This window comes from Drosophila subobscura, chromosome dot (assembly GCF_008121235.1).
Source record: "Drosophila subobscura isolate 14011-0131.10 chromosome dot, UCBerk_Dsub_1.0, whole genome shotgun sequence".
Taxonomy (NCBI): domain Eukaryota; kingdom Metazoa; phylum Arthropoda; class Insecta; order Diptera; family Drosophilidae; genus Drosophila; species Drosophila subobscura.
The window spans coordinates 14,265-39,677 of record NC_048535.1 but is presented as its reverse complement, the minus strand read 5'-3'; the positions used below and the strand labels follow the sequence as shown (position 1 = coordinate 39,677).

Sequence of the window (25,413 nt, the reverse complement as noted above, 5' to 3'; positions counted from 1 at the left end):
TACGTAAGTGTGCGTATTTGCTGTTTATGTGTTTGTTTGTTGTTTTAATTGTTTCTTTTTAATTTCAGATTTACAGCACAGGCTGCATCGTCGGATAGTGGGATCCAAATCTCGTTCCTTGCACCAAAAGGATGTGTATCGGCTTGGAGATGGTGAAGGCGTGGGGATTAGCGGAGGGCGTGGCATGTTTGAGCGCCCCGTGTCCAACTCTCGACTGGAATCAAACGGTTTCTGGTCGGTCCGCTTGCAGATGAGTGTTTTCTTTCTGGATTTTTTGTTTGTATGTTTTGTTTTAATTGATTTATTTTATTTTATTTTCAGGTTAGCTGGAGAGGCTGCGTCGTCGCTAGGGATTGGATGCTGTTGCTGCTGCTGGTTGCCGGTCGCTTGCAGGTGAGTATTTGTGTTTAATGATTTGTTATTGTAATTTAATTGCTTCTTTCTTTTATTTCAGGTTTCCCTGTCAAGGCTGCGTCGTCACTAGGGATTGGATGCTGTTGCTGCTGCTGGTTGCCTGTCGCCTGCTGGTAAGTATTTATATTTGCTGTTTTGTGTTTTTAAATATTATTTTAATTGGTCCTCTTATATTTTAGGTTTTCTACAGAGGCTGGACCATTTGGCATTGTTTTTGGCCACCTCCTGGCAATCATTGGACCCAAGGGTGAGTAAATTTGTATGTCATTTTATTTTCTTTTAATTGTGTTTTCATTTTGCAGGTCAGTCCAAAATTGATGTGGCTGGAGTGTGGACATTTGACTCCTCAGTGGTACCCCTGCCAGGATACCAGGTTGTCCAGCTGGTGCCTCAGGTTCCGGCGGTAAGCTTCCACCTGGTTTAAGGAGTCATCTGTCCACGCTTCGTCCCCGTCATCTTCCATCTCGTCGCTGTCTGGCTCTGCTTCTGGAGCAGGGTCAAAGATGTAGGTGCGCGGCGGCACCGGTTCCTTGCTTGAATGCTGCAATGGATGAGGAGAGGACATTCCCCTCACAGGTTCCGGTGTCGCTGCAGACCCTAGTGCTGCTGCTGCTGGAGATGGATGTGGTGTCGCTGCTGGTGGAGCTGCTGGTGCAGTTGCTGGCGGAGTCTGCAGGTCTATTAGTCGGGTGAGTACTTTGAATATTTCCTCCATTCGAGACTCTAATTTGTCCAATCTTTTCATGCTCTCTCCTAACGCCTGGCTGCATGATCCGTGGACCTGGATCGGGTCTGTTTGGCGTTGTTGTTGCTGCGGCTGGCGTCTGGAGCTTGGATTGGCGGCCTGCTGCTGCTGCTGCTGTTGATGTTGTCGGCCCTGGCGCTGCGTCTGATGTGGCTGCTGCTGCTGATGCAGATGGCGTTGTCGTCGTCTGTCAGCTGGAGTAGCTGGCGTCTGAAATGGTGTCTGGGCTGGCGTCATCAATGGCTGCTGCTGCTGCTGCTGCTGACGTCGTCTGAGCCTAGGATCGGCTGGCGTCATTATTGGCTGCTGTTGCTGCTGCTGTTGGCGTCGGCGGGGATTGGCTGGCGTCTGGACTTGCTGCTGCTGCTGCTGTCGTCGCCTTGGATTTGCTGTTGTTGTTTCTGCCTGCTGGAGTTGCTGCTGGTGCCATTGCTGCTGCTTGTGATGCACAAGCATGGCGTTTTTGCGTCGCATCTCCTTCTTCATCGTCCTGTGGGACAGAAGACGGCCCCTAGCAGCCTTAAAGGAAGGACATCCCTTGTAGGCGCTAATGTGGCTGCCCTGGCAGTTGGCACACTTCGGAGCCTCGGATCGAGGCTTGGCGCATGCAATGGTCATGTGCGCACCCGCACATTTCATGCAAACAGAGGCGCGTCTGCAATATGTGCGGGTGTGTCCGAATGCCTGGCACCTGTGACATTGTGCGGGATCGACTGGCTTGGCCTGCCTCACCACGGAGACCGTCTGGGTGCCCAGTTGGGTCAGCAGGAGGACATCTAAATGGCTGCTGTCTGTTTTGGGGGCCACTTCGACCTCAAATGAGTCGAGCGGTTGGCCATCCCGCTTGCTGCGTACGACGCGAATAAATCTTGCCGTGTAACCATTTAATTCCAGCTCGTTTTTAATTGTACTTTGGCTTGTGGAATGGTGGAGCTGTCGGATGATGACCCTAAAGCCACGGTCAAACTTATGCTGGTGTGTGAAGTGGCCGCCAAGAGTGTCCACATCCCCTAGGATTGCCATAATAGCGTCCCTGGAGACCATATCTTTCGCCTGTATACGGATTCCATTTCGGCTGATTAGCTTCGTTGTGTATTTGGAGTTTCCCACCCTAGGGTCATCGCGCAGTAGATCCAGTAATGGCATAATGTTTGGTACCGCTGGCAGGATTATGGGTGGGGGAATTGGCTGCTGGTTCTGCCGCTGCATCTCCAGTAGCTGCCTGGCAGTGGGGACATGGAGGCTGGAGGGCAAATGCAAGCTAAGGGCAGCACCCAAGGGAGCCCTGTCGCTGTTGTTGCTGCTGCTGCTGCTGATGTTGTTGTTGCTTTTGCTTATGCTGTTGCTGTTGGTGCTGGCAATGTTCGCCCCACCATTGGCTGCATTTGCGGGGGTGTGGGGGCGATTTAGTTGGGCACCTATAGCTAGAGCTGGAGCTGAGTCAGGGGCATTTGTGGGGGCAGAAACAGGGGCATATTTGGGCATTGGATTTGTTTTTGTTCTTGCCTGTATTTGTTGCTGTAGAAACAGCTGCTGGCGAGGCCGTCGCTTGGCCAGGGCATTGTTGGCCTCCTCGTCGTCGGCATCTCTATCGATGGCCATAGCGTCGCCGTGCTCATCATATTCGTCGTCGTCTTCTTCCTCGTCGACATCAGCATGGGCTCGCTTTAGTGGAGAGCGGGCGGCTCGCTTGGCTGCCGCTGCCGCAGAGGTGGATGGCAATTCCGAGTTGGCTGTCGTTATTGTTGTTGCTGCAGTGGTGGTTGTTTTGGCTGGTGTTGTTGTTGTATGTGCTGCTGCTGCTGCAGTCCGCTGCTGCTGTTGCTGTTGTTGTTGCTGATGCTGATGATTGGCGCTGCCAGATAACAGAGCATTTAACAGACTGTGTCTGGCTGCTGCTGATATTGGCTGCATCACTGTTGTGTTGGCGGGGGGCGCTAAAGCTGCTGCTATTGCTGCCGCTGCTGTTGTTGCTGTCGCTGCCGTCCCAAGCGTCGATCGAACCGAGTTCGAACCAACATATTGGTTCGATGTTGGCTCTCTCATATGCTGCTGCTGCTCACGAAGCTGAAGTTCGGGCCTTGCATTTATGTTGCTTTCTCTCGCTCCTTGCCGTTTCCGGCTCTCTCCACCCTTGTCGGATTCGGCAAGCGGGACGTTGCCTTCGTCTCCGTTGCATTTGCCGGTATTGGTGTGTGTGTGAGTGTGAGGAGGAGGCGGAGAAAAATGCATTTTTGGCGCGCTAGCGGGAGCTTGGCTTGGCTTCGCTTGGGTTAGCGGTGCCTTGGCACGGGCTGACGCCTCTGCCGCTGCCGCTGCGGCCATTGCCTCCAGGCCGAGATGGCTGGCGCTGCTGGTGCTGTTGTTTATGTTGTTGCTGTTTCTGCTGCAGGTGCTGGATGGGAATTGGAGAGGGCTTACGACTGGTGAAATGGACATTGTGGAGTCCGTGTCCAGCATAATGGTGACCAGGTCCTCTGTGTTGAGGTCATATGTGCCCAGTGGAGCAGATGCATCCAACTGGATTGTGGAATTGGAGGATGCAGCAGAGAGCCTTCTCTGCTGATATAGCTGGACTGCCGCCGCCAGCACCGCTTCGGCTGCCTCCACACTGGCGTCTATTGGGCTGATTGCGGCGTCAGAGTCATCGTCTGGCATGGAATTGGCTGCACCAGGGTAATCCCTGGCTGCGTCTCTTTCGACTCGTCGTCGTCGCTGTTGTTGTTGCTGCTGCTGGTGTCCATTGGCTCGTCGGGAGGTGGATTTTCGGGGCATTTTTAAATTGTCGAATTGGAATTAAATGTCAATTTTAATTATAATAAGGGTTTTTAGCGCGTCGCGTCGGCCGTGTGTGTGTGGATTTTAATTTGTCGTTTTATATTTGTCGTTTTATTTATTTGCGTTTGCGTTTGCATGTACATATGTGTTGGCTTTTAGTTTGTTCTTTTTTTTTCACTTTCTTTTGTTCCCCCTCTCTTCCCTTTTGGGAAGAAATAAAATGGCTGGGAATTTGTCTTTTTATTTTTAATTTATTCTCTCTGCCGGCGCCACTGACAAACTAGTTTGCAGTGGATTACGCGCAGGTCTCTGGTTTATTGTTTTCGTTTAGATATTTTCACACAATTTTCAGTGTAGCGTAATTTGAACAATGTGTGTAGAGCTTAATTTTAACATGGTGGGGTTTTTATGTATTTTAAACAGTAATTGGCTGTTGCACAGTAATTGTTGGAGGTGACGGAGAGATTGTTTTAAACAATTGAACAAAAACTAGATGCAACGATTCACACACATGTTAAATTTAGTTGGCAAAAGACGCACAGGAAAAAATATTAAACAAAAAATGGTCAGAGACAGTGGCCCGCAAAGTGTATGCAAAGTTCTGGGATTTACTTTGGGCAGATGGTTGGCACAAGCAATCCAGATTTATTGGCATTTAAATCAAACCGATTCGCACACAGCACCTCACACACACGCACACACCGATCGTGGGCCGGGAGTCTTGCAGCTCCAGCGCTCGACTTGTACTTTTTTTTTTTTTTGGCGGGTGCGGACACGAAACGAATTTAACCGCTGCCTGTCAGAGTCAAAGATCAACTAGGGCGATGCCTCGGGCGCCAATATTGCTATAGGCAAAACTCAAGGGGATCGGCTCCAGTTGGTCTCTCTGGCATCCGCAGCAATGTGTGTGTCGATCGGTCAGGTATTGGAGAGAGTACAAGTGAGAGTCGAAAAGTGCAAGGTTCAGCAGGTCGAGTGTTCGTGTATGTGCAGTGCCAAAAAGCATGCTACGAACCAGTCTAACCCTGGTCAAAATTGCTTGTGCTTTGGCTTACGCCCTGTTTGAGTGGTATCAAGAAGGTGGGACTTTGCATAACATATAGATCAATACATTTAAATTCAAACCCTAAGGCAGTCAACATAAATATACATTCATTGTTTTGACGGTATTGCGGCACGTGTGTCATTCGACCCCTTCCTTACCCTTGCCACCTGCTGAAGGCAGGTGACTAGGAATGCAGCGTAGGTGCATGTGGTTCGGGCAATATCTAAGGGACGGTACTGGCATATGTAACAACACATAAACATATTTGGCACTAATACGGGACAAAAATTAAAAAATTCACACATATTAGGCCATATCGGCATGCGACAATTTGCCTGCCAAAGTCCGAAATTAATATTTTCCAAACAATGGCAGGCAAATTGCCGCGCAATACAAATTTGCCAACAATTATTGGCAGTTTTTAATGGCGAGTGTGAACAAAAATATTCACACTTAAATGTTGACACAGAATGGACAAATAGTGGGGGCCTTCTAGGGTTATTTGCAGGGTATATTGCGCAAGGTGGGGAAATGTCAAAATTTTGACATTTACAATTAGCCGCGTTCCGCACAGCGAAAACACATTGTCAGGTAAGTAGTGGAATATAAATATAGAAACAGAGGATTTAGTGGATGGCAAGGCTTGGAGTGGACAAAACAAAAGGTAAGTACACGAAATAAAATCACAAGCGCATGCAAACGGACTGGATTGGGGACAACTATTTACAGAAACTACAATGAAAAATTACACACATACAAAAGAGTGCAAAAACAAGACAATACGGATATACAACTGAACTACATTTAACACGACATTAAAAGAGACAATTTAAATAACAATTAAGGTCAAGTTTCTATTGCATGTAGTATAATTCTAATTATAATTATCTTAATTTGCTATTTTCAGAGGAGACGGACAACAACAAAGCATCGGCCGGCATAACAAACACACATATGTATGTATGTACACAATGCACATATGGGCATTGTGTTGCATGCCGGCCGACTCTGCCGTCCCCCCCCTGGTCGTCATAGATGGATGGAATCACCCGCAAATGTAATGAAAGGTAAGTAATTTATGTATTTGCGGATGATTCTTATTAACTAATTTATTTATTTGGGGCGGGCAAATTTGCGCGCCCCGTTTTCAGCGCCGTCGTCGGAGTGGATTTTGCTGCTGTTGCTGCTGGATTCTGGCTGCTGGTACTGGATGCAGATGACGGCTTCTGGTGAAGATGGCCCCTTACAGGGGGCACCAGTGGCGCAGGTCCGGCCACCAGTGGATTGGATGGATACTCGCACACACATTAGCACCCTCAGCGACTCGGGTCCGGCCGCCTGGAGAGTGCGTGTATTGGCGTGTGTATGTGTGCGAGTGTCGGAATTGGCGAGCCTCTGGACGGACCATCCAGAGTTGTCCCACTCGACCATAGATAAGCGGCTCTGGTCCGGCCGCCTGCAGGTGAGTGTTTGTTGTAGTCGCTTTGTGTTTGTTTTATTTATTTATTTTAATTTCTTCCTCTTTTTATTTTCGGGTTTTCTGCTGTGGCTGCGTCGTCGGATTAATGGCTGTCCGCGCCATCATTAAATACACCCTCTATGGACCAGAAGGGTGTATGGATTTGGAAGGGATGATGGCGTGAGGATTTGCAGTGGGCGTGGCATGTTTGCGCGCCCATTGTCCAACACATGACCACCATCAAGCGGCTGCTGGTCCGGCCGCCCGCTGGTAAGTACGTGTTTTCGTTATTTGTTGATTTTTGCATCTTGTTTTAATTTGTATTTATTTCTTCCAGATTCCTGTGCAGGGCTGCTCGCTGGTGTGGACTTGGATGCTGTTGCTGCTGCTGCTGGTTGCTGGTTGGTGAGTATTTGTTGTTTTATATTTATATTTATTGTATTTAATTAATTCTCTTTTATTTCAGGTTTCTCCGCAGTTGATTTATTCCTTTTTTATTTATTTCAGATTTATCTTTTAGTGGCTGCGTCGTCGATGTGGATTTGGATGCTGCTGTTGCTGCTGCTGGATGCTGTTTGGTGAGTATGTGTATTTGTTGATTTGTTTTTGTATTTAATTTTAATTGGTTCTTTCTTTTGTTTCAGGTTGCTCTGCCGTGGCTGCGTCGTCGCAAAGGATTGGATGCTGTTGCTGATTGCTGCTTCTGTTTGCCGGCCGCTTGCAGGTAAGTGAGTTATTTGTTAATTTATTTTTGTATTTTATTTTAATTGTTCTTTTCTTTTATTTCGGGTTTCTCTGTCGTTTGTTTGTCGTATGCTGCGGTGGCAATACTTATACTAGTTCATCGGAACGTTAACCAGCTCCAACCTGGATCTGAACCAGCAGGTTCAGGGGAGCCAGTTCACGTTCCGATGAATATATTTTATTGTATCAATACTATCCTTAGCATTATCTTACAATTATTTGGGGCTGCTATTTTACTTATAGTGGTATGCGTTTGCCTGCTGACTGCTGTTTTGCAGCCATAGGCAACGCATACGTCACTTTGGGCAGACTGAATTCACCTCTGCTGGCAACTCTGCCAGCGCATTCTTTGAAATTAAACACACATCTCGACCCCAACAGCGGTCCACTGATTGGGGGAGGCGAATGTAAAAATAATTATAGATAAGTGACTAAAACTAATGATAATATATATATGTAGTAGTAAGAGATAAAATGAAACAATTAGTATAAGTATTAATTCTATGTTATTGTTATGTCTTCATGTATTGTCTTCCTTCTTATATATTCATTCTCGCTGCCTTCTGGTCCGAGGCAGCGAGAAATGTATGTGGTGTGTATGTCGTGTGTTTGTGTGTATGTGCGTGTGAGTGGAGGAGTGCTCGAATATATCCCAATGGGATGAGATATTCTCGAGCGTTGTTGGTGGTGGCATCTCACTTCCTCTCAAGGGGCGCCTCATCTCTTGCGGATTAGTTGAGTGCCTTACACAATGGTCTCAACCAATCCGGTGCCGGGCGTTGCTGGTACTGGCGTCCTGTGTTTCTGCCTCTCCTTCTCCAACAGTCAAGTCGACAATATCGAACTGCGCATGTTCGTCAGCAGCAATAAATGAATTTAATATTGCTGCTGTTGATGTTGTTGTTGGCTGCAGATCTTCAGTGAATGAATTAACCCCCGAACTTGCGCGTTCTCTTGCCCTTGCTAGTATGTCTGTGGAGAAATAGCTTGATGTGGCCGTTGGTACGTCTTGCTGAGGGGGTGGTAAGGGGCTCCTCGTACCCTGAGTAGCCCATGGCTCGCATGGCTCTCCTGTTACCTGCATCCGCCCTGTCTCTCCAAAGTTGCTCCATCTCAGTGTAAGGCCGCTGATATGGAACAACTTCCATACGGTCCCATTCTTGTTTCTCCACTTCCTTGCGTAGATGCGCTTTCAAATACTCGGAATATCGAGGCCTGGTTAGTCTGCGGGGGACATATGGATCGTTGATTACTGCTGCTGCTTCCGTGTTGGTGTGCGTCCTCATACGGTCAACGTATCTCTTACAAACTTTCGCATAAACCTCATCCACGGTCTCAAGGCCCAGGTCCCGATGGATGGTATCGTTACGAACATACCATGGGGCATTAGTGATAGTCCGTAACGTTTTGTTCTGCTCAGTTTGTAGGCGACCAAATTCGAGACTAGAGGCAAGTGGGCCCCAAACAGGCAGTGTGTATTGCCATATGGGTGCGATGACTTGCCTATAGAGTATGACTTTAGCGTTCAGGCATAGTTTGCTGTTGCTGTTCAGCAGCCAATGAAGCTTCTTCACTCTAGCCTTGATTTTAGAGATAGTTGCCGTGATATGGTGGTGGCATTGCAACTTGGTATCCAGGCGAACTCCGAGATAGGGATGAAAAGAGACAGTTTCCAGGATCTGTCCAGCAATGTTGGGAACGAACATACCCTCAGGTTCCAGGGTATTCCGGAGAGTGTGAAAAACATGTACTGTTTTGGAGGCATTGATGGTGATTCCCCACTTTATGGCCCAGTCAGAGACTCTGCCCAGAAACCGGTTCAAATTGGAGATGGCTACCCGCTGGGTACTGCCTCTGGTTAAAATGGCTGTGTCGTCAGCATACGTCGCCAGCAACATATTCGGATCGCGTGGGATGGGCATATCAGCCGTATACAAGTTGTATAGGACCGGCCCCAGTACACTGCCTTGAGGGACCCCAGCCATTATTACCTTCTCTCCAGATTTGACACCACCTGGGCACTCGACCATAAAGGTACGTCCATCCAAGTAGCTGCTGAGGCATCTATATAGTGCCGTCGGAAGCAGCTGTCTCATTTTGTGTTTCAGGCCAGTGTGCCAGACCCTGTCAAATGCCTCTTGGATGTCCATGTAAACTGCTGAGCAAAACATGTTCTTCTCATACGTCTCTAGTATGAACTTGATGACCCTTCCGATTTGTTGCTCAGCTGCATGTTCGTGCCTGAAACCGAACTGGTGGTTAGGAATTGCCTCAATAAATCCGCCTGCTTCCATCATCCTGGTCAGTAGAAGTCGCTCAAACAATTTGATAGACCAGACAGCAAGCTGATAGGTCTGTAGGAGGCCAATTTGTCAGCTGGCTTGCCAGGCTTGGGGATCATTGAGACCACAGCTCGTTTCCAGAGGCTCGGGAAGCAGCCAAATTTTAGCGCACTGTTGCAAATTAGCACAAGGTAGAGCAGGGCAGATTTGGGAAGCAGTTTGATAGTCCGGTTGTCGATGTTGTCCATTCCAGGGGATTTTCTCAATTTCAGGTCCTTGATCTGTGTCTCCACTTCAGCCAAAGTGACTGGTCTGAAGCTAGAGTTGGGTGTGGGGGGCTCCATCAGATCCATAGACTCCTCGATTGATCGTCTGTCCTCCTCAGAATTGGCTAGTAAAGGCTTAAATCTCTGCTCAAGGTGTAGAGCAAAAGACTCAGCCTTTTCCTCCGTGCTCTTGCACCACGGGTCATCAATATCCCCTTCTCCGTCCTCAACAAAGCGCCTCACAGGTAGATCAGCAGGAGGCTGCCTTTTCAGCCCATTGGTCAGCCTCCACAGTTTCTGCATGCTGTATCTATCTGTGGGATCAATAGCAGCCAGTTGAGTGTCGATTCGTCTCGCCTTTGCAGCCTCGATCTCCTTGTGGATCCTATTCGCCAACGCATTATGCAGCTGTTGCGCTGCCGGATCGCGTCTTTTCCTCAGCAGGTTCCGCAGACGCCTCTTGGTGTCAATCATCAGGCGGACACGATTCGTCAAAGGCACCTCTGCCTGCAATCTGGGTCGGACGGGCCTCATCAGATTGCTCCTAGCAAGCTCAGCAGCTTGAATGATGTTGTTCTGCAGAATGTTTGCAGCATCATCAACATCCTCAGCTGACCTTAACTCCGTGTTAAGGTGTATGTGTGAGTCCAGCCAGGACTGGAACGTCGACACGTTTGAGCCTGCCGGCAGCAGGCGCCTTTTCGTAGTCATCTCCGCTGGAGACTCTCGGATCTCGATAAACATGGGCAAATGATCGGAAGAAAGCTCGTTCTGGTCGTGTATGCGTAGCAGCTCACCTCGGATGCCTTTGTATACAGCAAAGTCGATCGCTGAGGGGGCGTGAAGGGTGTTGTATGGAAAGTGTGTTGGCGATCCAGTAGCCAAAACATTGCAGCTGCTCCTCTGTATCGACCTGAGCAAGGTTCCTCCCCTCTGGCAAGCTCTAAGATTGCCCCACCATGAGTTCTTAGCGTTCCAGTCGCCTGCAGCGATGAAATGCGAGCCAAATTGGCCAAACTGTTGCTCAAAACTCTCCTCCGTCCATTCCTGCTGCGGTGGGCAGTAAATGGACCATATGCTGACACGCATGCTACCATGCAACGTTACGTGAACACCAGCAGCCTGGATGTGTTCTGTGGAAATGCAAGGCAGTGATATATGGGGGATTGTAGATCTAATTAGGAGTAAAGCGCCTCCTCGACTAGACCCAGATGGATGGTGAGTTGTATATGTGCAGTATCCATGCACGCTGAAGGTTTCTGAGTTTTTAAAATGAGACTCAGAAACCATCATGACGTCCACTTTGTGCCTGCACATGTATTGCTCCAGCTCAGCAGTCTTCCCACGAAGCCCGAGGCGTTCCAAAATACAATTTTGGAACAATCATCGCCCGACTGGCGCCGATTTGACGAGGAGAATTCCCGGTGAATGGTCTATACATTTCGGGCCAAAGTATTGGCCTGAATTGTGGCGAGTAGACATTCCGTGAGCCTTGTCATCTGTTCGACTAATTGGTCCATTTTGTTTTCCAGTCTCTGAGTAGCTTCAGCCACCGCTGGCTGGACCCGCTCCTGAGTTAACAGGCTGATTAGTGTGTCAAGTTTCCGGCTCAGATCACTGGAATGGACCGACTGACTGCCCAGCCCAGGACGTGAAACAGCTTCAGCAGCCAGGACATCGACATAAGTTGGCGCATTTTGCCACACCTGCTGCCTCACAGGCAGGGGCTGAGTAGAACTCTGAGGCTGGCCACAGCGTACAGCAGAAGCATAGCTGCCTTGGAGCACAGGTGGTGCTGGAGCTCTGGCGCCTGAGCGCGCACGACGTCGGCTTGATTGCTGCAGCTCCGGAAAGCCCTTCTGGTTCATGTTGGGTGGCACTCGGGGTCGTCGCAAGCCCACAGCGGCTGGTAAGGTAGGCAAATTTAGCTTTGACAACATATTGTTCGTCTTTACTAAACCGCTTTCCCTTTTCTTGCAGTACTCCTTGAATTTCGTGCACCCACGGTAGTTGGCAACATGGGCACCTCCACAATTTGCACACTTTGGTGTCTCCTCACGCTTCTTGGGGCAGTCTTTGGGCTCATGCTTGTCCCCACATTTCACACAGATAACTGCACGGCTGCAGTAGTTCTTGGTGTGCCCGAACATTTGGCATTTGTGGCACTGAGGCACTCCAGGAGACCGTATTGGCTTCTCGATTTTAACCCGCTGGCTGCAGATAGCGGTCACCTCAAAGATGGACTGATTGTTAGCTTTGGGCTCCAACTCGACTTCGAAAAGGTCCAATGGTTCCTTTGTGAACCGCTTGTAAATATTTGAAATGTGCCTGACCACATGTCCCATAGCTTTGAGTTGTTCGCACACCCAAGCTGTGGGTGTCGAACGATGAAGGTGGCGTATAACAACGCGCAGGCCCTTGTCGCTCCTCAAGCGAAAGGTGTGAAAATCGACACCTTGTCCGTCCGAATCCTTAGCGCTGAGCATTTGGACCAGCTTCCTGTGACCGTCAATTGTGTGACAGGTCACTTTTAAGCATCCATTCGCAGTGGGCTTTGTTTCGTACGAACCCACTCCAATAGCTGCGTCGATTCCCCGCAGCAAGGGAACAATTTCCCCTAACATTAGGAATATAAATGGGGACTGGCCGCACAATTTTGGCGTCAGCAGAAGTAGCATTTTGGACACTGCTATTGTTGGGAACAGGGGCTGATCTGGTGTCTGAAGAGGGCCTGTTGTTGGGCACAGGTAACTCCAGCTCCGATTCTCCCACGCTGCAGTCATCCACAGCCATAGACTCGTTGTCCGATAGGATCTCAAAGAAGTTTCTGGACGTAGGGGTATCAGCAGCATTAGTCTTGGATCGGGTCCGGTAAGTAGCCTTGGAAATAATCGAAGCCGCCATCTTCGCGGTAGGTTTCGCGATAGTGGAGCCCTGGATAGCAGAGCGCTTTCCTTTTCGAGCGTCAGACTCCGCTCGGAGTTTGGCGCTGAGCTGCAGTTCAACTGCATTCTTAGCCTGCTGCTCCTTCAGCAGCTCCGTGAGAGTCTTCTGCCTCATTGTCTTGGCACTCGAACTCAAAATGGGATTAGCTGCAGCGGCATTTTTTTAATTTATTCTCTCTGCCGGCGCCACTGACAAATTAGTTTGCAGTGGATTACGCGCAGGTCTCTATTTTATTATTTTCGTTTAGATATTTTCACAATTTTCAGTGTAGCGTAATTTGAACAATGTGGATTGAGCTTAATTTTAACATGGTGGGGTTTTTATGTATTTAAACAGTAATTGAATGTTGCACAGTAATTGTTGGAAATGACGAAGAGATTGTTTTAAACAATTGAACAAAAACTACATGCAACAATTCACACACATGTAAAATTTAATTGGCAAAAAAAACGCACAGGAAAAAAATATTAAACAAAAAAATGGTCAGAGACAGTTGCCCGCAAAGTGTATGCAAAGTTCTGGGATTTTATGGGCAGATGGTTGGCACAAGCAATCCAGATTTATTGGCATTTAAATCAGACCGATTCGCACTCGGCACCTCACACACACGCACACACCGATCGTAGGCCGGGAGTCTTGCAGCTCCGGCGCTCGACTTGTACTTTTTATTTTTATTGGCGGGTGCGGACACGAACCGAATTTCAGACACGGAACCGCTGCCTGTCAGAGTCAAAGATCAACTAGAGCGATGCCTCGGGCGCCAATATTGCTATAGGCAAAACTCAAGGGGATCGGCTCCAGTTGGTCTCTCTGGCATCCGCAGCAATGCGTCTGTCGATCGGTCAGGTGTTGGAGAGAGTACAAGTGAGAGTCGAAGAGTGCAAGGTTCAGCAGGTCGAGTGTTCGTGTATGTGCAGTGCCAAAAAGCATGCTACGAACCAGTCTAACCTTGGTCAAAATTGCTTGTGCTTTGGCTTACGCCCTGTTTGAGTGGTCAAGAAGGTGGGACTTTGCATAACATATAGATCAATTCATTTAAATTTAAACCCTAAGGCAGTCAACATAAATATACATTCATTGTTTTGACGGTATTGCGGCACGTGTGTCATTCGACCCCTTCCTTACCCTTGCCACCTGCTGAAGGCAGGTGACTAGGAATGCAGCGTAGGTGCATGTGGTTCGGGCAATATCTAAGGGACGGTACTGGCATATGTAACAACACATAAACTTATTTGGCACTAATACGGGACAAAAATTAAAAAATGCACACATATTAGGCCATATCGGCATGCGACAATTTGCCTGCCAAAGTCCGAAATTAATATTTTCCAAACAATGGCAGGCAAATTGCCGCGCAATACAAATTTGCCAACAATTATTGGCAGTTTTTAATGGCGAGTGTGAACAAAAATATTCACACTTAAATGTTGACACAGAATGGACAAATAGTGGGGGCCTTCTAGGGTTATTTGCAGGGTATATTGCGCAAGGTGGGGAAATGTCAAAAATGTTTACATTTACAATTAGCCGCGTTCCGCACAGCGAAAACACATTGTCAAGGTAAGTAATGGAATATAGATATAAAGACAGAGGATTTCGTGGATGGCAAGGCTTGGAGTGGACAAAACAAAAGGTAAGTACACGAAATAGAATCACAAGCGCATGCAAACGGACTGGATTGGGGACAACTATTTACAGAAACTACAATGAAAAATTACACACATACAAAAGAGTGCAAAAACAAGACAATACGGATATACAACTGAACTACATTTAACACGACATTAAAAGAGACAATTTAAATAACAATTAAGGTCAAGTTTCTATTGCATGTAGTATAATTCTAATTATAATTATCTTAATTTGCTATTTTCAGAGGAGACGGACAACAACAAAGCATCGGCCGGCATAACAAACACACATATGTATGTATGTACACAATGCACATATGGGCATTGTGTTGCATGCCGGCCGACTCTGCCGTCCCCCCCCTGGTCCTCATAGATGGATGGAATCACCCGCAAATGTAATGAAAGGTAAGTAATTTATGTATTTGCGGATGATTCTTATTAACTAATTTATTTATTTGGGGCGGGCAAATTTGCGCGCCCCGTTTTCAGCGCCGTCGTCGGAGTGGATTTTGCTGCTGTTGCTGCTGGATTCTGGCTGCTGGTACTGGATGCAGATGACGGCTTCTGGTGAAGATGGCCCCTTACAGGGGGCACCAGTGGCGCAGGTCCGGCCACCAGTGGATTGGATGGATACTCGCACACACATTAGCACCCTCAGCGACTCGGGTCCGGCCGCCTGGAGAGTGCGTGTATTGGCGTGTGTATGTGTGCGAGTGTCAAAATTGCAGAGCCTCTGGACGGACCATCCAGAGTTGTCCCACTCGACCATAGATAAGCGGCTCTGGTCCGGCCGCCTGCAGGTGAGTGTTTGTTGTAGTCGCTTTGTGTTTGTTTTATTTATTTATTTTAATTTCTTCCTCTTTTTATTTTCAGGTTTTGAGTTGTGGCTCCATCGTCGGATTAATGGCTGTCCGCGCCATCATTAAATACACCCTCTATGGACCAGAAGGGTGTATGGATTTGGAAGGGATGATGGCGTGAGGATTTGCAGTGGGCGTGGCATGTTTGCGCGCCCATTGTCCAACACATGACCACCATCAAGCGGCTGCTGGTCCGGCCGCCCGCTGGTAAGTACGTGTTTTCGTTATTTGTTGATTTTTGCATCTTGTTTTAATTTGTATTTATTTCTTCCAGATACCTGTGCAGGGCTGCTCGCTGGTGTGGACTTGGATGCTGTTGCTGCTGCTGCTGGTTGCTGGTTGGTGAGTATTTGTTGTTTTATATTTATATTTATTGTATTTAATTAATTCTCTTTTATTTCAGGTTTCTCCGCAGTTGATTTATTCCTTTTTTATTTATTTCAGATTTCTCTTTTAATGGCTGCGTCGTCGATGTGGATTTGGATGCTGCTGCTGCTGCTGAATGCTGTTTGGTGAGTATTTGTATTTGTTGTTTTTATTTGTATTTATTGTATTTAATTGATTCTTTTTTATTTCAGGTTTCTCAGCAGAGGAAATAGCCGCCCACGATCGCTTCCTGTGGACTCTCCTTGGACCAGAAGGAAGTGACTGGGCTTGCGGTGGATGCTTGGATGCTGTTGCTGCTGCTGGTTGCCATCGCTTGTAGGTAAGTGAGTTTATTTGTTGATTTGTTTTTGTATTTAATTTTAATTGGTTCTTTCTTTTGTTTCAGGTTGCTCTGCAGTGGCTGCGTCGTCGCAAAGGATTGGATGCTGTTGCTGATTGCTGCTTCTGGTTGCCGGCCGCTTGCAGGTAAGTGAGTTATTTGTTAAATTATTTTTGTATTTTATTTTAATTGTTCTTTTCTTTTATTTCGGGTTTCTCTGTCGTGGCTGCGTCGTCGATGAGTGTCGGCAACGTCCTCGACCAATACACTCTCCGTGGACCAGAAGAGTGTTTCCCAATGGAGAGGATGGTCGGCATAAGGATTTGTGGAGGGCGTGGCATGTTAAGGCGTCCCGTGTCCAGCACCAAACCAAGTGCAAACGGCTGTTAATCCGGCCGCCTGCAGGTAAGTGTGCGTATTTGCTGTTTATGTGTTTGTTTGTTGTTTTAATTGTTTCTTTTTAATTTCAGATTTACAGCACAGGCTGCATCGTCGAATAGTGGGATCCAAATCTCGTTTCTTGCACCAAAAGGATGTGTATCGGCTTGGAGATGGTGAAGGCGTGGGGATTAGCGGAGGGCGCGGCATGTTTGAGCGCCCCGTGTCCAGCTCTCGACTGGAATCAAACGGTTTCTAGTCGGTCCGCTTGCAGATGAGTGTTTTCTTTCTGGATTTTTTGTTTGTATGTTTTGTTTTAATTGATTTATTTTATTTTATTTTCAGGTTAGCTGGAGAGGCTGCGTCGTCGCTGGGGATTGGATGCTGTGCATTGTTTTTGGCCACCTCCTGGCAATCATTGGACCCAAGGGTGAGTAAATTTGTATGTCATTTTATTTTCTTTTAATTGTGTTTTCATTTTGCAGGTCAGTCCAAAATTGATGTGGCTGGAGTGTGGACATTTGACTCCTCAGTGGTACCCCTGCCAGGATACCAGGTTGTCCAGCTGGTGCCTCAGGTTCCGGCGGTAAGCTTCCACCTGGTTTAAGGAGTCATCTGTCCACGCTTCGTCCCCGTCATCTTCCATCTCGTCGCTGTCTGGCTCTGCTTCTGGAGCAGGGTCAAAGATGTAGGTGCGCGGCGGCACCGGTTCCTTGCTTGAATGCTGCAATGGATGAGGAGAGGACATTCCCCTCACAGGTTCCGGTGTCGCTGCAGACCCTAGTGCTGCTGCTGCTGGAGATGGATGTGGTGTCGCTGCTGGTGGAGCTGCTGGTGCAGATGCTGGCGGAGTCTGCAGGTGGATTAGTCGGGTGAGTACTTTGAATATTTCCTCCATTCGAGACTCTAATTTGTCCAATCTTTTCATGCTCTCTCCTAACGCCTGGCTGCATGATCCGTGGACCTGGATCGGGTCTGTTTGGCGTTGTTGTTGCTGCGGCTGGCGTCTGGAGCTTGGATTGGCGGCCTGCTGCTGCTGCTGCTGTTGCTGTTGATGTTGTCGGCCCTGGCGCTGCGTCTGATGTGGCTGCTGCTGCTGATGCAGATGGCGTTGTCGTCGTCTGTCAGCTGGAGTAGCTGGCGTCTGAAATGGTGTCTGGGCTGGCGTCATCAATGGCTGCTGCTGCTGCTGCTGCTGACGTCGTCTGAGCCTAGGATCGGCTGGCGTCATTATTGGCTGCTGTTGCTGCTGCTGTTGGCGTCGGCGGGGATTGGCTGGCGTCTGGACTTGTTGCTGCTGCTGCTGCTGTCGTCGCCTTGGATTTGCTGTTGTTGTTTCTGCCTGCTGGAGTTGCTGCTGGTGCCATTGCTGCTGCTTGTGATGCACAAGCATGGCGTTTTGCGTCGCATCTCCTTCTTCATCGTCCTGTGGGACAGAAGACGGCCCCTAGCAGCCTTGAAGGAAGGGCATCCCTTGTAGGCGCTGATGTGGCTGCCCTGGCAGTTGGCACACTTCGGAGCCTCGGATCGAGGCTTGGCGCATGCAATGGTCATGTGCGCACCCGCACATTTCATGCAAACAGAGGCGCGTCTGCAATATGTGCGGGTGTGTCCGAATGCCTGGCACCTGTGGCATTGCGCCGGATCCACAGGCTTGGACTGCCTCACCACTGTGACCGTCTGGGTGCCCAGTTGGGTCAGCAGGAGGACATCTAAATGGCTGCTGTCTGTTTTGGGGGCCACTTCGACCTCAAATGAGTCGAGCGGTTGGCCATCCCGCTTGCTGCGTACGACGCGAATAAATCTTGCCGTGTAACCATTTAATTCCAGCTCGTTTTTAATTGTGTTTGGGTCTGTGGAATGGTGCAGCTGTCGGATTATGACCCGAAAGCCACGGTCGTGCTTGTGCTGGTGCGTGTAGTGGCCGCCAACAATTTGTCCATCGCCCAAGACAGCCATGATGGCGTCTCTGGAGGCCATATCCTTGGCCTGGATACGGATCCCAGTGCGGCTGATGAGCTTCGTCGTGTAGTTAAGATTTCCCACCCTAGGATCCTCTCGAATCAGATCCAAAAGTGGCATTATATTTGGGACTGATGGCAGGATTATGGGTGGGGGAATTGGCTGCTGGTTCTGCCGCTGCATCTCCAGAAGCTGCCTGGCAGTGGGAGCATGGAGGCTGGAGGGCAAATGCAGGCTAAGGGCAGCACCCAAGGGAGCCCTGTCGCTGTTGTTGCTGCTGCTGCTGCTGATGTTGTTGTTGCTTTTGCTTATGCTGTTGCTGTTGGTGCTGGCAATGTTCGCCCCACCATTGGCTGCATTTGCGGGGGTGTGGGGGCGATTTAATTGGGCACCTATAGCTAGAGCTGGAGCTGAGGCAGGGGCATTTGTGGGGGCAGAAACAGGGGCATATTTGGGCATTGGCTTTGTTTTTGTTCTTGCCTGTATTTGTTGCTGTAAAAACAGCTGCTGGCGAGGCCGTCGCTTGGCCAGGGCATTGTTGGCCTCCTCGTCGTCGGCATCTCTATCGATGGCCATAGCGTCGCCGTGCTCATCATAGTCGTCGTCGTCTTCTTCTTCATCGACATCAGCATGGGCGCGCTTTAGTGGAGAGCGGGCGGCTCGCTTGGCTGCCGCTGCCGCAGAGGTGGATGGCAATTCCGAGTTGGCTGTCGTTATTGTTGTTGCTGCAGTGGTGGTTGTTTTGGCTGGTGTTGTTGTTGTATGTGCTGCTGCTGCTGGAGTCCGCTGCTGCTGTTGCTGTTGTTGTTGTTGTTGCTGATGATTGGCGCTGCCAGATAACAGAGCAGTTAACAGACTGTGTCTGGCTGCTGCTGTTAAAGGCTGCATCGCTGTAGTATTGGCGGGGGTCGCTAGAGCTGCTGCTATTTCTGCCGCTGCTGTTGTTGCTGTCGCTGCCGTCCCAAGCGGCGATCGAACCGAGTTCGAACCAACATATTGGTTCGATGTTGGCTCTCTCATATGCTGCTGCTGCTGCTCACGAATTTCTCTCGCTCCTTGCCGTTTCCGGCTCTCTCCACCCTTGTCGGATTCGGCAAGCGGGACGTTGCCTTCGTCTCCGTTGCATTTGCCGGTATTGGTGTGTGTGTGAGTGTGAGGAGGAGGCGGAGAAAAATGCATTTTTGGCGCGCTAGCGGGAGCTTGGCTTGGCTTCGCTTGGGTTAGCGGTGCCTTGGCACGGTCTGACGCCTCTGCCGCTGCCGCCGCGGCCATTGCCTCCAGGCCGAGATGGCTGGCGCTGCTGATGCCGCTGCTGATGCTTATGATGCTGTTGTTGTTGCTGTTGATGATGTTGCTGGCTCTGGTGCGGGCAATGGGGGCGATTTGCGGCGGGCTTGTGACCGGGGAATTGGACACAGTGGTGTCCATTCCCATCATAGTGGCAGCCATGTCCTCGGTGCAGAGTGGATCCACTGCGTCCATCTGGGTGGATGCAACGGAGGATGCAGCAGAGAGGCGTCTCTGCCGGTATAGCTGGACTGCCGCCGCCAGCACCGCTTCGGCTGCCGCTATGTTGTTTACGTTGGCGTCTATTGGGCTGATTGCGGCGTCAGAGTCATCGTCTGGCATGGAATTGGCTGCACCAGGGTAATCCCTGGCTGCGTCTCTTTCGACTCGTCGTCGTCGCTGTTGTTGTTGCTGCTGCTGGTGTCCATTGGCTCGTCGGGAGGTGGATTTTCGGGGCATTTTTAAATTGTCGAATTGGAATTAAATGTCAATTTTAATTATAATAAGGGTTTTTAGCGCGTCGCGTCGGCCGTGTGTGTGTGGATTTTAATTTGTCGTTTTATTTATTTGCGTTTGCGTTTGCATGTACATATGTGTTGGCTTTTAGTTTGTTCTTTTTTTTTCACTTTCTTTTATTCCCCCTCTCTTCCCTTTTGGGAAGAAATAAAATGGCTGGGAATTTGTCTTTTTTTATTTAATTTATTCTCTCTGCAGGCGCCACTGACAAATTAGTTTGCAGTGGATTACGCGCAGGTCTCTATTTTATTATTTTCGTTTAGATATTTTCACAATTTTCAGTGTAGCGTAATTTGAACAATATGTGGATGGTGTTTTTACAATATTGAGCTTAATTTTAACATGGTGGGGTTTTTATGTATTTAAACAGTAATTGAATGTTGCACAGTAATTGTTGGAAATGACGAAGAGATTGTTTTAAACAATTGAACAAAAACTAGATGCAACGATTCACACACATGCAAAATTTGATTGGCAAAAGACGCACAGGAAAAAATATTAAACAAAAAAATGGTCAGAGACAGTGGCCCGCAAAGTGTATGCAAAGTTCTGGGACATTATGGGCAGATGGTTGGCACAAGCAATCCAGATTTATTGGCATTTAAATCAAACCGATTCGCACATAGCACTTCACACACACGCACACACCGATCGTAGGCCGGTAGTCTTGCAGCTCCAGCGCTCGACTTGTACTTTTTTTTTTTTACTTTTATTGGCGGGTGCGGACACGAGACGAATTTCAGACATGTAACCGCTGCCTGTCAGAGTCAAAGATCAACTAGAGCGATGCCTCGGGCGCCAATATTGCTATAGGCAAAACTCAAGGGGATCGGCTCCAGTTGGTCTCTCTGGCATCCGCAGCAATGCGTCTGTCGATCGGTCAGGTGTTGGAGAGAGTACAAGTGAGAGTCGAAGAGTGCAAGGTTCAGCAGGTCGAGTGTTCGTATATGTGAAGTGCCTAAAAGCATGCTACGAACCAGTCTAACCTTGGTCCAAATTGCTTGTGCTTTGGCTTACGCCCTGTTTGAGTGGTCAAGAAGGTGGGACTTTGCATAACATATAGATCAATACATTTAAATTCAAACCCTAAGGCAGTCAACATAAATATACATTCACTGTTTTGACGGTATTGCGGCACGTGTGTCATTCGACCCCTTTCTTACCCTTGCCACCTGCTGAAGGCAGGTGACTAGGAATGCAGCGTAGGTGCATGTGGTTCGGGCAATATCTAAGGGACGGTACTGGCATATGTAACAACACATAAACATATTTGGCACTAATACGGGACAAAAATTAGAAAATTCACACATATTAGGCCATATCGGCATGCGACAATTTGCCTGCCAAAGTCCGAAATTAATATTTTCCAAACAATGGCAGGCAAATTGCCGCGCAATACAAATTTGTCAACAGAAATATTGACAGTTTTTAATGGCAAGTGTGGACAAAAATATTCACACTTAAATGTTGACACAGAATGGACAAATAGTGGGGGCCTTCTAGGGTTATTTGCAGGGTATATTGCGCAAGGTGGGGAAATGTCAGAAATGTTTACATTTACAATTAGCCGCGTTCCGCACAGCGAAAACACATTGTCAGGTAAGTAATGGAATATAAATATAAAAACAGAGGATTTAGTGGATGGCAAGGCTTGGAGTGGACAAAACAAAAGGTAAGTACACGAAATAAAATCACAAGCGCATGCAAACGGACTGGATTGGGGACAACTATTTACAGAAACTACAATGAAAAATTACACACATACAAAAGAGTGCAAAAACAAGACAATACGGATATACAACTGAACTACATTTAACACGACATTAAAAGAGACAGTTTAAATAACAACTAAGGTCAAGTTTCTATTGCATGTAATATAATTCTAATTATAATTATCTTAATTTGCTATTTTCAGAGGAGACGGACAACAACAAAGCATCGGCCGGCATAACAAACACACATATGTATGTATGTACACAATGCACATATGGGCATTGTGTTGTATGCCGGCCAACTCTGCCGCCCCCCCCTGGTCGTCATGGATGGATGGAATCACCCGCAAATGTAATGGAAGGTAAGTAAATGTAATGTTTAGCGGATGATTCTTATTTACTAATTTATTTATTTGGGGCGGGCAAATTTGCGCGCCCCGTTTTCAGCGCCGTCGTCGGAGTGGATTTTGCTGCTGTTGCTGCTGGATTCTGGCTGCTGGTACTGGATGCAGATGACGGCTTCTGGTGAAGATGGCCCCTTACAGGGGGCACCAGTGGCACAGGTCCGGCCACCAGTGGATTGGATGGATACTCGCACACACATTAGCACCCTCAGCGACTCGGGTCCGGCCGCCTGCAGGTGAGTGTTTGTTGTAGTCGCTTTGTGTTTGTTTTATTTATTTATTTTAATTTCTTCCTCTTTTTATTTTCAGGTTTTGAGTTGTGGCTCCGTCGTCGGATTAATGGCTGTCCGCGCCATCATTAAATACACCCTCTATGGACCAGAAGGGTGTTTGGATTTGGAAGGGATGATGGCGTGAGGATTTGCAGTGGGCGTGGCATGTTTGCGCGCCCATTGTCCAACACATGACCACCATCAAGCGGCTGCTGGTCCGGCCGCCCGCTGGTAAGTACGTGTTTTCATTATTTGTTGATTTTTGCATCTTGTTTTAATTTGTATTTATTTCTTCCAGATACCTGTGCAGGGCTGCTCGCTAATGTGGACTTGGATGCTGTTGCTGCTGCTGCTGCTGCTGCTGGTTGCTGGTTGGTGAGTATTTGTTGTTTTATATTTATATTTATTGTATTTAATTAATTCTCTTTTATTTCAGGTTTCTCCGCAGTTGATTTATTCCTTTTTTATTTATTTCAGATTTATCTTTTAGTGGCTGCGTCGTCGATGTGAATTTGGATGCTGCTGTTGCTGCTGCTGGATGCTGTTTGGTGAGTATGTGTATTTGTTGATTTGTTTTTGTATTTAATTTTAATTGGTTCTTTCTTTTGTTTCAGGTTGCTCTGCCGAGGCTGCGTCGTCGCTAAGGATTGGATGCTGTTGCTGCTGCTAGTTGCCGGTCGCTTGCAGGTGAGTGAGTTTATTTGTTGATTTGTTTTTGTATTTTATTTTAATTGTTCTTTTCTTTTATTTCAGGTTTCTCTGCCGTGGCTGCGTCGTCGATGAAAGTCAGCAACGTCCTCGACTAATACACTCTCCATGGACCAGAAGAGTGTTTTCCAATAGAGAGGATGGTCGGCGTAAGGATTTGTGGAGGGCGTGGCATGTTAAGGCGGCCCGTGTCCAGCACTAAACCAAGTGCAAACGGCTGTTAATCCGGCCGCCTGCAGGTAAGTGTGCGTATTTGCTGTTTATGTGTTTGTTTGTTGTTTTAATTGTTTCTTTTTAATTTCAGATTTACAGCACAGGCTGCATCGTCGGATAGTGGGATCCAAATCTCGCTCCTTGCTCCAGAAGGATGTGTAGCGGCTTGGGGATGGTGAGGCGTGAGGATTTGCGGAGGGCGTGTCATTTTTGGGCGCCCCGTGTCCAACTCTCGACTGGAATCAAACGGTTTCTGGTCGGTCCGCTTGCAGATGAGTGTTTTCTTTCTGGATTTTTTGTTTGTATGTTTTGTTTTAATTGATTTATTTTATTTTATTTTCAGGTTAGCTGGAGAGGCTGCGTCGTCGCTAGGGATTGGATGCTGTTGCTGCTGCTGGTTGCCGGCCGCTTGCAGGTAAGTGAGTTATTTGTTAATTTATTTTTGTTTTATTTTAATTGTTCTTTTCTTTTATTTCGGGTTTCTCTGTCGTGGCTGCGTCATCGATGAGTGTCGGCAACGTCCTCGACCAATACACTCTCCGTGGACCAGAAGAGTGTTTCCCACTAATGAGGATGGTCGGCATAAGGATTTACGGAGGGCGTGGCATGCGTGTGTGCATATTTATCTGTTATATTTCTCTTTTTGTTTTGTTTTAAATTATAGTTGTTTCCAATTGTGAAGTGTGTTCTGTTTGGGGTTTAGTGCTGCTATGTTGGGTGAGTAGATGGATTGTGTAGTTTTTCAGATCAGTGGGTTGGGGTTGCAGCATCACTGTCGTCGGAAATGGTTATTCTGCTGTTGCAATCATCTGAGATGGTTATGGTGACAGGCATACTGGGGCAGCAATCCGGAACAACTAGTCTTTTTATTGACAAAGGTTGGCCCTTAACCTTAAGAATAGCTTGCTCTCTTGTGTACTCTCCACTTACGTATTTTCTTTTGTAAATGTTAATTAGTGTTTCACAGAGTCTACGGAATGGCCGTCGCGCTTCGTCTTCAGCTCTCTTTTTCCTGTTGGCTTCCTGTCTTGCAGCTTCTTTTTTATCGAATTCCTCCTCTTGGAGCCGTAGTAGTGTGGGTAGGTTGTCCCGTTGCTGTATCCTTAGGTCATGTAAGTTGGTGGCGTTATTTGGTCTGGGGATTTGTTCAGTGTTGGCTTGTGTCTGTAGCGGTTGGAAGTGTTTTTGCAGTTGGAGAGTGTATCTGGGCCTGAGGAGTCTGTCCGGAACAAATGGATTAATGGCTAGCTTTCGGGCTTCGGGATTTTCGTGTAAGGCAAGGGCATTGGCGAGCCTGGAGCTCGACTTTTGGTAGGTTTCCTCAACTGTTGGGATATTGTACCTTGCCCTGAGCGCGTCGTTTCTAGCGTACCTTCCAGCTTTCAGGGCCCTACGGAGGATTATATTTTGCAGTCCCTGAATCCGCTTTATTTGTGTGTTGGAGCATAGTGCGCCCCACACTGGCAGGGTATATTGCCAGAGAGGGGCGATGAGTTGCCTTACCATAAGTGACTTGCATTTTTTGGGCAGCTTGCTTCTTGGCCCAATGAGCCAGCCCAGCTTTTTTGCCCTAGCCCTCATTCTTACTCTGAGTAGAGCCACATGTGATACCATGTTTAGTTCGCTGTCAAGTTTAACGCCCAGGTAGGTGGTGCATTTTTTGGTCTGGATCGGTTTGTCGTTGACCATTATTGGGACGTTGTCAAGTAACTTCCTCTTTCTCGTGAAGAGGACATGGGCCGTCTTATCTGCGTTAATTGTAATGGACCATTTTCTGGTCCATTGAAGTAGCTCTCTCAGGTAGCCATTGTTAAGGCTAGTTGCTGATGATGGGTAGTCTGCAGCACTCATGATGGCCGTATCGTCCGCGTAGGTGGCTAGAAGCATTCTTTGCCCTATATTGGAGCGGTTTCTGTGTACCGTAATTGGCATTGGCATGTCTGAGGCATATATAGAGTAGAGGATGGGGCCCAAGACACTTCCCTGGGGGACACCCGCAGTAATTGCGCCCGTCCTCGAGCGTATACCATCGCTGCATTTGACAGCAAATGACCGCTGAGATAGGTAGCTCTCCAGGATAGCGTA

The 25,413-nt window shown here is 48.0% G+C and overlaps 2 protein-coding genes and 1 long non-coding RNA gene across 9 annotated transcripts; 2 read left to right on the top strand and 1 right to left on the bottom strand.

The window, feature by feature from the left end:
* Positions 1-46: 46 nt before the first annotated feature.
* On the top strand, positions 47-24,002 carry LOC117902905. 6 transcript variants are annotated; one of them, XR_004649454.1, is made up of 6 exons: positions 15,211-15,377; positions 15,445-15,508; positions 15,615-15,876; positions 23,022-23,094; positions 23,161-23,354; positions 23,420-24,002. XR_004649454.1 is itself a non-coding variant. In XM_034814463.1 (6 exons), the coding sequence occupies exons 2-5, from the start codon at positions 15,673-15,675 to the stop codon at positions 23,188-23,190; spliced, it is 237 nt and encodes a 78-aa protein (XP_034670354.1). In that variant the 5' UTR covers positions 15,211-15,377; positions 15,615-15,672; the 3' UTR covers positions 23,191-23,354; positions 23,420-24,002. The 6 variants fall into 6 exon arrangements, 2 of the variants coding, with proteins under 2 accessions (XP_034670353.1, XP_034670354.1); XR_004649453.1 differs by having other exon boundaries at positions 15,211-15,381; XM_034814463.1 differs by lacking the exon at positions 15,445-15,508 and having other exon boundaries at positions 15,615-15,682; positions 15,749-15,872.
* LOC117902902 lies at positions 611-20,017 on the bottom strand. Of its 2 annotated transcripts, XM_034814459.1 has the most exons (3): positions 19,814-20,015; positions 18,266-19,723; positions 611-2,234 (listed from the first exon to the last, which is right to left on the bottom strand). In XM_034814459.1, exons 1-3 carry the CDS (start codon positions 19,960-19,962, stop codon positions 761-763), a joined length of 3,081 nt encoding a protein of 1,026 aa, XP_034670350.1. In that variant the 5' UTR covers positions 19,963-20,015; the 3' UTR covers positions 611-760. The 2 variants fall into 2 exon arrangements, with proteins under 2 accessions (XP_034670350.1, XP_034670349.1); XM_034814458.1 differs by having other exon boundaries at positions 18,266-20,017.
* LOC117902906 lies at positions 7,024-15,143 on the top strand. Its single transcript, XR_004649455.1, has 3 exons — positions 7,024-7,035; positions 8,203-8,208; positions 15,041-15,143. It is a non-coding gene; the product is annotated as an uncharacterized LOC117902906 (long non-coding RNA).
* Positions 24,003-25,413: the final 1,411 nt, after the last annotated feature.